Source organism: Orcinus orca, chromosome 6, assembly GCF_937001465.1.
Source record: "Orcinus orca chromosome 6, mOrcOrc1.1, whole genome shotgun sequence".
Lineage (NCBI taxonomy): Eukaryota > Metazoa > Chordata > Mammalia > Artiodactyla > Delphinidae > Orcinus > Orcinus orca.
The window spans coordinates 96,678,875-96,695,557 of NC_064564.1; the positions used below are offsets into that span (position 1 = coordinate 96,678,875).

At 38.2% G+C, this 16,683-nt stretch overlaps 1 protein-coding gene across 3 annotated transcripts in view; it reads right to left on the minus strand.

Annotated features, from left to right (window-relative positions):
- TMEM245 (transmembrane protein 245) overlaps positions 1–16,683 on the minus strand; it is a 104,039-nt gene that overhangs the window by 48,243 nt on the left and 39,113 nt on the right. For all 3 annotated transcript variants that reach the window (XM_033427472.2, XM_033427473.2, XM_033427474.2), the window contains 2 exons: positions 7,281–7,363; positions 3,181–3,271 (listed from right to left, as the gene is read on the minus strand). In XM_033427472.2, coding sequence (XP_033283363.1) covers positions 3,181–3,271; positions 7,281–7,363 — 174 coding nt within the window. The remainder of the gene's footprint in view (positions 1–3,180; positions 3,272–7,280; positions 7,364–16,683) is intronic.

A 16,683-nucleotide genomic window follows, 5' to 3' on the forward strand; every position in this document is an offset into this window, starting at 1 on the left:
ATTCTTTTCATTCTTTTTTCTTTATTCTGCTCCGTGGTAGTCATTTCCACTATTTTATCTTCCAGGTCACTTATCCGTTCTTCTGCCTCAGTTATTCTGCTATTGATTCCTTCTAGAGAATTTTTAATTTCATTTATTGTGTTGGTCATCATTGTTTGTTTGCTCTTTAGTTCTTCTAGGTCCTTGTTAAACGTTTCTTTTATTTTCTCCATTCTATTTCCAAGATTTTGGATCATCTTTACTATCATTACTCTGAATTCTTTTTCAGGTAGACTGCCTATTTCCTCTTCATTTGTTAGGCCTGGTGGGTTTTTACCTTGCTCCTTCATCTGCTGCATATTTCTCTGTCTTCTCATTTTGTTTAACTTACTGTGTTTGGGGTCTCCTGTTTGCAGGCTGCAGGTTCATAGTTCCCATTGTTTTTGGTGTCTGCCCCCAGTGGGTTAGGTTCGTTCAGTGGCTTGTGTAGGCTTCCTGGTGGAGGGGACTGGTGCCTGTGTTCTGGTGGGTGGGGCTGGATCTTGTCTTTCTGGTGGGCAGGGCCGCATCCGGTACTGTGTTTTGGGGTGCTGTGAACTTAGTATGATTTTAGTCAGCCTCTCTGCTAATGGGTGGGGTTGTGTTCCTGTCTTGCTAGTTGTTTGGCATGGGGCATCCAACACTGGAGCTTGCTGGCCGTTGCGTGGAGCTGGATCTCAGTGTTGAGACAGAGATCTCTGGGAGAGCTCTCACCGATTGATATTACATGGTGCAGGGAGGTCTCTGGTGGTCCAATGTCCTAAACTCGGCTCTCCGGCCTCAGAAGCTCAGGCCCAACACCTAGCTGGGGCACCAAGACCCTGTCAGCCACACGGCCAGGTATGTGGGGATTTTCTTGTCTTTTGGGAAGTCTGAGGTCTTCTGCCAGCATTCAGTATGTGTCCTGTAGGAGTTGTTCCACATGTAGATGTATTTTTCATGTATTTGTGGAGAGGAAGGGGACCTCCACGTCTTCCTCCTCCGCCATCCTGAAGGTTCTCCAATTCATCCATTTAAGTGTATAACTCAACAGTTTTTTAGTACATTCACAGTTATGCAACGATTACCAAAATCAATTTTGGAACATTTTCATCCCCGCAAAAGAAAACTCCATATTCTTTAGTAATCAATCCCCCATTTCTCCCCAATCCCCCTACCCCTGAAAATGACTACCCTACTTTGTTTCTGTGGATATGCCTCTTCAACACATTTTACATAAATGGATGTGGTCTTTTATGACCGCTTCTTTTACATAGCCTAATGTTTTCAAGGTTCGTCCATGTTGTAAAATGTATCAGTTCGTCCTTCCTTTTTATGGCCAAATAATATCCCAGTATGTGGATATACCACATTTTATTTATCCATTCATCAGTTAATGGACATTCAATGGTTGCTTTTAGATATTATCCCTGTGTCTTGCAAATGAGGATCACAAATATTTTACAATGTTTTGTAGCAATATCATCTCTCTTCAGCTGTCTTCCCTTTTAGACTCTTGAGCAAAAGGTTTCAAACCCATCTTTTCTCTAAGTAATTTGAAATTTACTTCTTTAAAATCTAAGGCACATTTCTCCAGCTATCCAAATTCCCCTTCTTTATCCTTTTCCCAAATATGTAAGAATTCCAGAATAAAAATTTCTCCTGAACAGATAATTCAAAAATTAAACGCTATGCTTTCCATAGAATAAGTCAGGCATATATACATATAAAAGTCTAAAAGCTTCTGCAATGACTGGATCTTTCTTCTATATTAGTTCTGAGATGCATATCCACATACAGTGGACCTCTGACCAACACAGGTTGGAACAGCACAGGTCCACTTACATGTGGATTTTTTTCACTAAATATGTACTACAGTGCTCCACAGTCTGTGGTTGGTTGAATCTGAGGATGTGGAACCAGGTATATGAGCACCAACTGTAAAGTTATATGGGAGTTTTTTGACCACAGAGAAGGTCAGCGCCTCTAACCACCACATTGTTCAAGGGTCAACTGTACTTAACTTTCATTTATTCAATAAATATATTTTTTAAAACTTCCATGTGACAGTTGATTTGGTTATCTGGCATGGACGCAGGAAGATTAGTAACACATTTTTCTCTTAACTTTTAAGTTGACCACAATTCCATCCTCAGGTTAGCAGATTACTGCATGTACAATGTCATTTCCAAGATACCTTTTTTTTTTTTTGAGATTTTGTTTTTGAATTTTAAACAAGAAATCACACACTAATACTTTTTTTCTGGCACACATCTCACTGCAACAAATCTTGTCAATCCCTAGACAATCCTAATTACTTCAATACATTAAAACTTCAAATTACCTTCATTTCCACAGACAAAACTAGGGGGAAAAAAAAGAGATATCCCAAATCCATATCATGGAGTCTGATCTTAGCTGTGATAACTGTGCCTTCTCCTCTGTCTTTCATCTCCCCTTCGCTAAGCTTCAGCTTCCTGTCTCTACATCTTGGATCACATAAATACCCCTTCTTAAAATACACTCTTCCTTCTCTATATTCATCCAGGACCTATCATTCCATTCCTTCAAGGTTTATCTCAAGTGCCACATTAAAGCACTAAACTCAGTTCCAGGCACACACTTCTAGCATACCACAGTAGAAAGAGCAAGGGATTTGGAATTACTCTTCAGTTTGAAACCAAGCTCTGCAATTTACTACATGACCATAGGGAATTTACTTAGCTTTGCTAAGTCTGTTTCCTCATCTATAAAGGGCATAAAATAATTCAGACTACAATAAGTTTCTTGGAAAGATTAAATGAAACAAATTGGAAACTGCCAAGCACAGTTATCAGCAAATAATAAAATATGTGTTAATACTTTTTTCTCCACAAAGCCTTATTTGTCCACCCAAGCTTAGTGATCATTCTGTTCTAAAGCACAAATAATGAATCAGAACTATCTTGAACATGAAACAAAAGGCCTACCTCTCAGATTGTGCAGGCTATCAGCACTAACCAATATGATCATCCAGAATGTTTAATTTCATCGTATATTGCTTGTTGACTTGCAGATTTAAGCCTATCTCAAAAATAGAAATTGTTCTAAACAGAATCTCCATTTTTGCTTTATCAAAGCAAGAATTCACTACCAATGAAGACCCTGCAAAGAGAAAGCCGCAAAAAGAGGCTCTTCCCTTACCTTGTGGGTTATCCATTCTCGTCCATACTGATACACATTGTTAGCCGCAGAATTAAGGGCTCTTTGGACTACCTGAGCCTCAGGAAGCCAACTAATTTAAAATAAAGAAAGAAAAAAATGAAAAACTAATATAGTGCACTGCACCAAACTCTTGGAACTTAATTTTTTAAACACCGATGAACTGACATCACACACTTACAAATGTAATAATCTTATAGTATAATAATATGAACAGGAAATTTGGATCTCTAAATAGAGATGTGACTTGGGAGAAATTAAGAGCTTTTAAATTACTCCCGTATTTATAGATTCATTAGTGGTTTGAAGAGACTGTTGAATATTTTCAGTTACATGGTACTACATTTTAGGGGAAAATTATAACCTGTATTATTATTCAAAAGTGTGAAATTCACAGAGGTATCTGAATAGATCCTTAATGACTAACAAACATCTATTAGGCCTGATAAAAAAAAATCTTGCTGTCTGCTGTGAAAACACTCTGCCACTGTATTCATGCAGGTGTCCGAAGAGCAACAGAGGAGCTGCTGTGAGGCCAAGTCAAAGGCTTTGGCTCAGTCCAGACCTCCTCACAACCAGTGCCCTCTAGGAGACATGGGGCCAGAAACAACCTGAGCAACCTTTGCTGGGACAAACTGGGACACACCTTGGTTTTATACCAACCACGGCCTCTAAACTGAGCTTCTTGCTTCAGATATTTACTACATCAGCCAATCACTAACTCTCCTAGCCTCAGTCAAAAGGTATCCCTCAGGTGAAACCAAGCTCCTACAATTAGGACTGGCCTACCCTCATCTTCCTGGGTCAAGATTAATCTCTATCACACTATGACCTACCAAGAGAACAGCCCCAATTAAAAACAGCTTCATCTACTGGGTTCCTCCCAAGTAAGGGCAGGGCTAAGTGACGTTCAGTACCATCGTAGTGCCATCTCCTAATGCAGGTCCTGAGAATCAGCAGGCTTGAGACTAGTGAGTAGTAAGTAGAAAATGAGTTCTAGACTAACAATACTGTCCAGGGAAAGAATTAAGAGGTGTTCCAACTTCAACTTCATTTTCTCTGAAGCTCTACTAGGCTGATCCTACCCTAAGTCTTTCTAATTTATACTTCAGCTCACCAAGCACATCCACAGGAAGTCGAGGTACCTATGTAAGGCACACAAAATGTGTACCACACTGGAAGAAAGTATATCTAATCAATTCTTAACTGTATCACCTCCACTAAGAGCACCCACGTGAATTTCCCACAAGGTCAACCGCCATCTTCAGGACAAGAAGCCACTGAGTACTGAGATTTGCAAGAAACTATTCATTCATGACCACCCCCCGAATCTGCTGCAAAAGAATCAGACCTCCCACAAATTACTGAAGTCTAAATAGCTTTTAAATTCTTTCCTGCATAGAATATTATTCAGCAATAAAAAGGAACTTGCTATTGCTACATACAACATCTTCAGTGGACTTCAAGGGAATTATGCTAAGTGAAAAAAGCCAACCTCACAAGGCTGCATACTCTATGATTAGATTTATGTATCATTCATCAAACAACAATATTATAGATACGGAGAACAAAATACTGGTTGCCAAGGGTTAGGAATATGTTGGAGGAGGAAGTAGAGGGTAGGTGTGGCTAAAAGGGGTAGCATGAGGGAGCCTTGTGGTGATGGAACAGTTCTGTATCTTGACATGGTGTTGATAGCTAACGGGAAGCATGATAAAACTGCAGAGAACACATATAATATACACGCACATATACATACACAAGTGCATGTAAAACAAGTGAAATGTTGATTTCCTGGTTTTGATATTGTATAGTTATACAAGATGACAACAACAGTAGAGAAGGTGGGGCGAAGAGTCCAGGGGACCTCCCTATACGTTTCTTTGCAAGTCCCTGTGAACTTTATAATTATTCCCACATTTAAAAACAAAAACAACTGGGCTTCCCTGGTGGCGCAGTTGTTGAGAGTCCACCTGCTGATGCAGGGGACACGGGTTCATGCCCCAGTCCGGGAAGATCCCACATGCCGCGGAGCAGCTGGGCCCGTGAGCCATGCCCACTGAGCCTGTGCGTCCGGAGCCTGTGCTCCGCAACGGGTGAGGCCACAACAGTGAGAGGCCCGCATACCGCAAAAAAAAAAAACAAAAAAACAACCAACTTTCTGAACTACTCTGATCTGGGGCTCCCCAGTTTGTGTGTGCCTTCAAAACAATAGTAGAGATAGTACTATTACAATTGAAAGCCAGTACAGAAGGGCTCTGGACTTATTTCCACTACAGAAGAATAACCACCAAAGAAAAAGGGCCCTCTTCTAAGGAGATAATTAAGGCTGCCAATTTTTTAACTTCACTCCAGATCACTCTCCTGAACTGTACACCAACATAACCAATAGCCTACTAGATGCCTCTGTTGACACTTACCATAAACACCTCAAACTCATCAGGTAAAAAGTAAGTGAATTAGTTTTCCCACCATATCTGCTTCTCTGTTTCCTATCTTGGTGAATCCACCATCATCCACTAAGTTCCAAAGCTTGAAACATTAGAGTCACGCTAGGTTTCGTTTTCCTATACCCAATTAATCACCAACTAACCCCCTTAAGATCTTACAAATCTGTCTGTCCTGTTCACTCCACAACAACGGTCCACAATTAAGAGCTTTACTGCCTCTCACCTAGTTTTACCCTAGCTTTTAACTGGTCTAAGAGGCTCAAGTCTTGGAACACCTTCCACCTTTTCTCCACAGCACAGAGGGAGACTGTTACAGAATAAAATCTGATCAATATTACTTCTTATATCCTTCACTAAGACAATGAACATACCTATCACTCTCAGAAGCTTCCCTGCGCCCCTCTGTACTCCCTCCCTGGAACCCACCCCTATCCACACAGAGCCACTGATCTATCTGTCACTAGATTAGTGTTTTCTAGAACTTAACATAAATGGACTCATATCATATAGACTCTCTTCTGCTTGACTTCTTTCATTCACCATAATTATTCTGAGATTCACCCACGTTGCCGCATGAACTGACAGTTCATTTTTGTTTAATGCTAAGTACTATTCCCTTGAATGGATATACTACAGTTTGTAACTAATCAGACATATTGAGAACAAGCACTGAGTATGCTCTGGGTAATAGGAGATAAGTGGGTAGAAATATAACAGAAATCCTTCTGAGAATATTTAAATATGATTCTAAACCAAGTTCAAGGAATGTCCTGAGGAGGTTTTATATAAAGAAATAAAGTCAAGTCAAAGGAAAAAACCAAGTTAAATCTCAATTTATAATCTTAAAACTGGCAGAGTATTTCCTAAAATAAATTAGTGACCACCCTGGCGTTAGTAAAAAAGGTCATGTAATTTGTCATCAAGTTCAATTAGGTGAACAGCATAGTCCAGCTGAACACTCTCCACAAAGACATAAAAACCCTCTCACAGAAGCCAAATTAAACAAGTACACAAAGAGATCCTCTAAGACAGGGGTTAGCAGATTTCTTCTGTAAAGGGCCAGAATGTAAACAAATACTTTAGCCTTTTCGGAACATATAATCTGTATCACAACTACTCAATTCTGTCTGCCTTTGTAGCCCCAAAACAGCTACAGACAACATGTAAGTGAATGGGTATAGGTTGTTCCAATAAATCTCTATAAGAACAGGTGGCTGGATTTGGCCCTGAGCCACAGTTTGCAACCCTGCCGCAAAAACGATACAATATGGGAACACTGCTGACTGTGCCATGGGGGACTGTCACAAATTCCTTAGCCTTTGATCCTGCATCCTCATCTGTGAAATGGGGATAATCTCTTCAACCTACTGAGGAACACATAACACAATGTAGGTGAAAGCTTAGTTAAGTCACAAACACGTGGAAAACTGTGAATCTCAATTCAAATATACGAACTCCCCCCTCCCCACCATCCCATTACATGCTATTCTTATGCAAAAATGACTACATTCATCAAAGCCTTGGCAAATTCTTTTCTCTTCCAAGGTAACTGTATCAATGAAGATCATTTCATGCAAACAGACATAGAACCTTGGCCAACCATCTCTATTTTTGTCAAAACAACATTCTTACTTTGCCCACTCAGGGTGATTTGCTAGAGTTTCATTAATCAAATTGCTTGTGACTTCAATCATGTGTACACTCTCTTGATGTACCTGTATTATGGATAAGAAGAGAAAAGAATCTCAATAAAAATTAAACCCAATTTAACATTTATTTTCTACACTATTATTGGAACAATGCTTTTAGAGTCAAGTAATTATACATCTTAGTTTCAATTAACTTAGAGCCCTCCACTGAATAGCCGCTATCCATAATGTCCTAGGACACAAACTATGGGAAATAAATTGTGCAGAACAGCTCCTTATCTTCAAGCTCAACAATGGGGGGAGAAATGTAAATAGATACAAATACTTCCAAATATATACAACATAAATATATAGATATATTTAGTTCACATAAGTGTATGTGTGTATAGTGTATGTATGTGTGTGTGTGTGTGTGTGTGTGTGTATATATATATGCAATATCAACACTACATGGGCTTTAGAATTATAAGGCTATGTGAGACATACAGGGAAATAATCAACCGAGTAAGGTCTGTGAGTAAAGTAACCCAAGTGAAAATGAATCTCAGAATTTATCCCCCTCAAAATGAGGGGGATAAAAAAGGAGAAGCCAATGTCAAGGAACATGTTCTATATGATTTTACTATTTTTAAAAGTATTAAATGGAGATTGGTTCAAGATGGTGGAGTAGAAGGACGTGCACTCACTCCCTCTTGTGAGAGCACTGGAATCACAGCTAACTGTTGAACAATCATCAACAGGAAGACAATGGAACTCACCAAAAAAATACCCCACATCCAAAGACAAAGGAGAAGCCACAATGAGATGGTAGGAGGGGCAGAATCACAATAAAATCAAATCCCATAACCACTGGGTGGGTGACTCACAAACTGGAGAACAATTATACCACAGAAGTCCACCCACCAGAGTGAAGGTTCTTCACCCCATGTCAAGATTCCCAACCTGAGGGTCCAGCAACAGAAGGAGGAATTCCCAGAGAACCAGACTTTGAAGGCTAGCGGGATTTGATTGCAGGATTTGGAAAGGACTGGGGGAAACAGAGACTCCACTCTTGGAAGGTACACACAAAGTAGTGTGCTCATCAGGATCCAGGGGAAAGCACAGTGGCCCCATAGAAGACTGAACCAGACCTATCTGCTAGTGTTGGAGGGTCTCCTGCAGAGGCAGGGGGCGGCTGTGGCTCACTAAGGGGACAAGGACACTGGTAGCAGAAGCTCTGGGAAGTACTCCTTGGTGTGAGCCCTCCCAGAGTCTGCCATTGGCCCCACCAAAGAGCCCAGGTAGGCTCCAGTGCTGGGTCGCCTCAGGCCAAACAACCAACAGGGAGGGAACCCAACCCCACCCATGAGCAGACAATCAGATTAAAGTTTTACTCAGCTCTGCCTGCCAGTGCAACACCCAGCTCTATCCACCACCACTCCCTCCCATCATGAAGCTTGCACAAGCCTCTTAGATAACCTCATCCACCAGAGGGCAGACAGTAGAAGCAAGAACTACAATCCTGCAGCCTGTGGAACGAAAACCACAATCACAGGAAGATAGACAAAATGAAAAGGCAGAGGACTATGTACCAGATGAAGGAACAAGATAAAACCACAGAAAAACAACTAAATGAAGTGGAAATAGGCAACCTTTCAGAAAAAGAACACAGAATAATGATAGTGAAGATGATTCAGGACCTTGGAAACAGAATGGAGGCAAAGATTGAGAAGATGCAAGAAACGTTTAACAAGGACCTAGAAGAATTAAAGAACAAACAGAGATGAACAACACAATAACTGAAATGAAAAATACACTAGAAAGAATCAATAGCAGAATAACTGAGGCAGAAGAATGGACCTGGAAGACAGAATGATGGAATTCACTGCCACGGAACAGAATAAAGGAAAAAGAATGAAAAGAAATGAAGACAGCCTAAGAGACCTCTGGGACAACATTAAACGCAACAACGTTCGCATTATAGGGGTCCCAGAAGGAGAAGAGAGAGAGAAAGGTCCAGAGAAAATATCTGAAGCGATTATAGTTGAAAACTTCCCTAACGTGGGAAAGGAAATAGCCACCCAAGTCCAGGAAGTGCAGAGAGTCCCAGGCAGGATAAACCCAAGGAGAAACACGCTGAGACACAGAGTAATCAAATTGACAAAAATTAAATACAAAGAAAAATTATTAAAAGCAACAAGGGAAAAATGACAAATAACATACAAGGGAACTCCCATATGCTTAACAGCTGATTTCTCAGCAGAAACTCTACAAGCCAGAAGGGAGTGGCACAATATACTTAGGGTGATGAAAGGGAAAAAACTACAGCCAAGATTACTCTACCTAGCAAGGATCTCATTCAGATTTGACGGAGAAATCAAAAGCTTTACAGACAAGCAAAAGCTAAGAGAATTCAGCACCACCAAACCAGCTTTACAACAAATGCTAAAGGAACTGCTCTTACTGGGAAACACAAGAGAAGAAAAGGACCTACAAAAACAAACCCAAAACAATTAAGAAAATGGTAATAGGAACATACATATCAATAATTACCTTAAATGTAAATGGATTAAATGCTTCAACCAAAAGACACAGGCTTGCTGAATGGATACAAAAACAAGACCCATATACATGCTGTCTACAAGAGACCCACTTCAGACCTAGGGACACATACAGACTGAAAGTGAGGGGATGGAAGAAGATATTCCATGCAAATGGAAATCAGAAGAAAGCTGGAGTGGCAATACTCATGTCAGATAATATAGACATTAAAATAAAGAATGTTACAAGAGATAAGGAAGGAAACTGCATAATGGTCAAAGGACCAATCCAAGAAGAAGATAAAACAATTATAAATATATCTGCACCCAACATAGGAGCACCTCAGTACATAAGGCAAGTGCTAACAGCTATAAAAGAGGAAATCAACAGTAACACAATAATAGTGGGGGACTTTAACACCTCCTTTAACTTACACCAATGGACAGATCATCCAAACAGAAAATTAATAAGGAAACACAAGCTTTAAATGACACAACAGATCAGACAGATTTAATTGATATTTATAGGACATGCCATCCCAAAACAGCAGATTACACTTTTTTCTCAACTGCACACGGAACATTCTCCAGGACAGATCATATCTTGGGCCACAAATCAAGTCTCGGTAAATTTAAGACAATTGAAATCATAACAAGCAACTTTTCGACCACAATGCTGAGATTAGAAATCAATTACAGGGATAAAAACGTAAAAAACACAAACACATGGAGGCTAAACAATACGTTACTAGATAACCAAGAGATCACTGAAGAAATCAAAGAGGAAATCAAAACATACCTAGAAACAAATGACAATGAAAACAGGACGATCCAAAATTTATGGGATGCAGCAAAAGCAGTTCTAAGAGGGAAGTTTATAGCAATACAATCCTACCTCAAGAAACAAGAAAAATTTCAAATAAACAATCTAACCTTACATCTAGAGGAACTAGAGAAAGAAGAACAAACAAAACCCAAAGTTAGCAGAAGGAAAGAAATCATAAAGATCAGAGCAGAAATAAATGAAATAGAAACAAAGAAAACAATAGCAAAGATCAAGAAAACTAAAAGCTAGTTCTTTGAAAACAAAATTGATAAACCTTTAGCCAGACTCACCAAGAAAAAGAGGGAGAGGACTCAAATCAATAAAATTAGAAATGAAAAAGGAGAAGTTACAATGGACACCACAGAAATACAAAGCATCATTAAGAGACTTCTATAAGCAACTCTATGCCAATAAAATGGAAAACCTGGAAGAAATGAATAAATTCTGAGAAAGGTATAACCTTCCAAGACTGAAGCAGGAAATAACAGAAAATATGAACAGACCAATCACAAGTAATGAAATTGAAATTGTGATTAAAAATCTTCCAACAAACAAAAGCCCAGGACCAGATGGCTTCACAGGTGAATTCTATCAATTAACACCCATCCTTCTCAAACTCTTCCAAAAATTGCAGAGGAAGGAACACTCCCAAACTCATTCTATGAGGCCACCATAACCCTGATACCAAAACCAGACAAAGATACTATAAAAAAAAAAAGAAAATTACAGACCACTATCACTGATGAATATAGATGCAAGAATCCTCAACAAAATACTAGCAAACAGAATCCAACAACGCATTAAAACGATCATACACCATGATCAAGTAGGATTTATCCCAGGGATGCAAGGATTCTTCAATATATGCAAATCAATAAATGTGGTACACCATATTATCAAATTGAAGGATAAAGACCTTCAATCATCTCAATAGATGCAGAAAAAGCTTTTGACAAAATTCAATACACATTTATAATAAAAACTCACCAGAAAGTGGGCATAGAGGGAACCTACCTCAACATAACAAAAGCCATATATGACAAACCCACAGTAAACATCACTCTCAATGATGAAAAATGGAAATCATTTCCTCTAAGATCAGGAACAAGACAAGGATGTCCACTCTCACCACTATTATTTAACGTAGTTCTGGAAGTCCTAGCCACAGCAATCAGAGAAGAAAAAGAAATAAAAGGAATACAAATTGGAAGAGTAAAACTGTCACTGTTTGCAGATGACATGATACTATACATAAAGAATCCTAAAGATGCTACCAGAAAACTACTAGAGCTAATCAATGAATTTGGTAAAGTTGCAGGATATAAAATTAATACACAGAAATCTCTTGCATTCCTATACACTAACAATGAAAGATCAGAGAGAAATTAAGGAAACAATCCAATTCACCATCACAACGAAAAGAATAAAATACCTAGGAATAAACCTACCTAAGGAAGTAAAAGACCTGTACTCAGAAAACTATAAGACACAGATGAAAGAAATCAAAGGTGACACAAATAGATGGAGAGATATACCATGTTCTTGGATTAGAAGAAGCAACACTGTGAAAATGACTCTACTACCCAAAGCAATCTACAGATTCAATGCAATCCCTATCAAATTACCAATGGCATGTTTTAGAGAACTAGAACAAAAAAATCTTAAAATTTGTATGGAGACATAAATGACCCTGAATAGCCAAAGCAATCTTGAGAAAGAAACACGGAGCTGGAGGAATCAGACCCCCTGACTTCAGACTATACTCCAAAGTTACAGTAATCAAGACAATATGGTAACTGGCACAAAAACAGAAATATAGATCAATGGAACAGCATAGAAAGCCCAGCAATAAACCCACACACCTACAGTCAACTAATCTATGACAAAGGAGGCAAGGATATACAATGGAAAAAACACAGTCTCTTCAACAGGTGGCACTGGGAAAACTGGACAGCTACATGTAAAAGAATGAAATTAGAACATTCCCTAACACCATACACAAAAATAAACTCAAAATGGATTAAAGACCTAAATGTAAGACCGGACACTATAAAACTCAGAGGAAAACATAGGAAAAACATGCTTTGACATAAATCACAGCAAGATCTTTTTTGACTCACCTCCTAGAGTAATGGAAATAAAACCAAAAATAAACAAATGGGACCTAATGAAACTTAAAAGCTTTTGCACAGCAAAGGAAACTATAAACAAGATGAAAAGACAACCCCTCAGAATGGGAGAAAATATTTGCAAACGAATCAATGGACAAAGGATTAATCTCCAAAATACACAAACAGCTCATGCAGCTCAATATTAAAAAAAAAAAAAAACCCAGTCAAAAAAATGGGCAGAAGATCTAAATAGACATTTCTCCAAAGAAGACATACAGATGGTCAAGAGGCACTTGAAAAGCTGCTCAACATCACTAATTATTAGAGAAATGCCAATCAAAACTACAATGAGGTATCACCTCACACTGGTTAGAATGGGCATCATCAGAAAATCTACAAACAACAAATGCTGGAGAGGATGTGGAGAAAAGGGAACCCTCCTGCACTGTTGGTGGGAATGTAAATTGATACAGCCACTATGGAGAACAGTATGGAGTTTCCTTAAAAAACTAAAAATAGAACTACCATATGACCCAGAAATCCCACTACTGGGCATATACCAAGAGAAAACCATAATTCAAAAAGACACATACACCCCAATGTTCACTGCAGCACTATTTACAATAGCCAGGTCTTGGAAGCAACCTAAATGCCCACTGACAGACGAATGGATAAAGAAGATGTGGTACATATATACAATGGAATATTACTCAGTCATAAAAGGGAATGAAATTGGGTCATTTGTAGAGATGTGGATGGACCTAGGGACTGTCATACAGAGTGAAGTAAGTCAGAAAGAGAAAAACAAATATCGTATATTAACACATATATGTGGAATCTAGAAAAATGGTAAAGATGAACCGGTTTGCAAGGCAGAAATAGAGACACAGATGTAGAGAACAAATGTATGGACACCAAGTGGGGAAGGTGGCGGGGCGGGGGGATGAATTGGGAGATAGGGATTCACATATATACACTAATATGTATAAAATAACTAATAAGAACCTGCTGTATAAGAAAATAAAGTAAAATTGAAAAATAAATAAATGTATTAAATGTATTGAGCACATGGTTGATCTTGGTCAGTATTCCATGTTTACTTGAAAAGAACATGATTCTGCTCTTGTCAATTAGGTCAAATACCTTGACAATGTTTTTCAATGTTTTATATCCTTACAAATTTTATATCTACTTATTCTGTCAACTATTCCAAGAAGAGTATTAATGAATTCCCAACTATAATCATTGATTTACCTATTTTTCCTTTTAATTCTGAACATTTTGCTTCATGTATTTTATTTTTTAAGATTTTTTTTTTTTTTTTTTTTTTTGGGCTGCACCAGGTCTTAGTTGCAGCACGTGGGATCTTTTGAGGTATGCGGACTTCTTAGTTGCAGCATGCGAACTCTCAGTTACGGCATGCATGCGGGATCTAGTTCCTTGACCAGGGTTTGAAGCTGGGCCCCCTGCAATGGAAGCACAAAGTTTTACCCACTGGACCACACGGGAAGTCCCTGCTTCATGTGTTTTAGAGCTCTAGTGTTAGAACACACATTTGTAATTTTTTTATCTTACTGCAGTATTAACTTATCATTATGAAAAGTCCTCATTTGTCTCCAGTAATATTTGTTTTAACTACATTGTTTGATATTAATATAATCACTCCACATCTCTTATGTTTACAGTTTGCTTCGTATATATTTTTTCATCCTTTTACTATCAATCTTTTTGGTTCTGAATTTAAAGTATATCACTTATAGATACCATTTAGTTGGAACTTGCTTTTTCGTATCCAGTCTGAAAATCTGCCTTTTGTTTAGTTGCCTCATATTTAATATAAGCACTGATATGACTGGACACAGATCTGCCATTTTGCTATCTGCTATCTGTCCCATCTCTACTATTCCTCTTTTATTGCCTTCTTTTGTGGTAAGCAATTATTTTTTTAGTATACTGTTTTATTTCCCCTAAAATTTGCATTATGTAGTAGTTGCTGTTTATCTTAACCTTATCATACCTTTAATTTATCACAAGTTATTTCAAGTTAGTATTGACTTACTTCCAGTAAAATATCTATAGGAAATTCATACCAGTTTAGTTCCATTTCCCAGTCCTCTGCTTTATGCTACGGTTATACATACGTAACTTATCTACATATACTATAAACTCTACAATAGTGTTATAATTTTTCTTTAAATAGGCACATGTTGTCCAAACAAACTGAAGGAGAGGGAAGAATATAACTTTTATATATACTTATATATTTACCAAGTGCTCTTCATTTCTCCCTTTGGATAGAGTTATTTCTAGAGTAATTTCTCTTCAGTCTGAGGGAACTCCTTTAGCATTTCTTATAGTGCAGGTCTCTTTATTAACAAATTCTCAGTTTCACTTTATCTAGAAACGTTTTTATCTTGCCTTTACTTTTAAAGAATTGTTTCACTGATTATAAAATCCTTAGTTGACCACTTCTTTTTTCCCCAAGACTTTGAACATGTCATTCCAATGCCTCCTCGGATTCACTGTTTATTATGAGAATTAACTCATTGTTTTGTTGTTCTCCAGTGTGTGATGTGTAATTTTTCTCTGGCTTCCTTCAAGATTCTTTCTCTCTCTGTTTGGCTTTTAGTAGCTTGACTATGATGTTTCTAGGTGTGATTTTTTGTTTCTGTGTATTTATTCTACTCAAGGTTTGTCAGGCTTCTTGGATCTGTTAATGCTTTTCATGAAGTTTTTGACCATTATTTCTTCAAGTATTTTTCAACTTTTTTTTTCTTCTCACTTTCTCAGATTCCAATTACGTGTCTGTTAGGTTCTAACAGAAACGTTGATATTGTCCCACAGATCTCTGAGGCTCCAATATTTTTAAAATTTTTGTTCTTCAGATTGTATGCTTCTACTGATCTTTCTTCAAATTCACTAGTTTCCTTTTTCTGGATTGCAAATCTGCTGTTGAGCCTATCTAGTGATTTTTCGTTTGTTATTGTTCTTTTCAGTTTCAGTTCAGTCTAGGATTTCTATTTGGTTCTGTTTTATAGTCTCCATTTCTCTGTTGAGTCTGCATTTGCTTACTCATTATTAGCATACTTTCCTTTAATTCTTTGAACATATTTACAATAGCAGCTTTGAATTCTTTGTCTGCTAAATCCAACATGTGGACCACTTAAGTGTCTAATTCTTTGGGTTTTTTTCCCCTTGAGTCACATTTTTCTGTTTCTTTGTATGTCTAGTAATTTTTGGTTAAAAATTGGATGTAAAAAAATGAGTTGTAGGGACTTCCCTGGTAGTGCAGTGGTTAAGACTCCGTGCTCCCAATGCAGGGGACCCAGGTTCAATCCCTGGTCAGGGAACTAGATCTCACATGCATGCCACAACTAAGAGTTCACATGCCACAACTAAGGAGCCCACTGGCCGCAACGAAGGAGTTCACCTGCTGCAACTAAGGAGCCCACATGCCACAACTAAGAAGCGCGCCTGCTGCAACTAAGACATGGTGCAGTCAAATAAATAAATGAAATACATTTTTAAAAAAATGTGTTGTAGCAACTCTGGATTATGTTCTATACCTCTGAAAGCTGTTATTTTGTTTCAGTAAGCAAATAACTTATCTGTAATCAAACTGCAAAGTCTGTCTTCCCTGTCATTAATGTCTCTGCTCAATGTCTTTTATTTTTTGAAAAGCCTAAGGGTTTCCCCTAGATCTGAATAGCTTAACAGACAGCAAATAATTTTGGCAGAAGTTATGCTCAGACACTTCACACTAGGAAGCTTCATCCTCTGCAGCCTGAGATGTGTGAGAGTTGAGAAATACAATCAAAGGCACAACAAATTTGCAAATCTCCCAGGTTTTCAATATTCACAGGACTCCTTGAGGTCTCACATATACCAGTCTAGAATGTGTGATTTATTAATCTCAGCCCTTCTATGGCT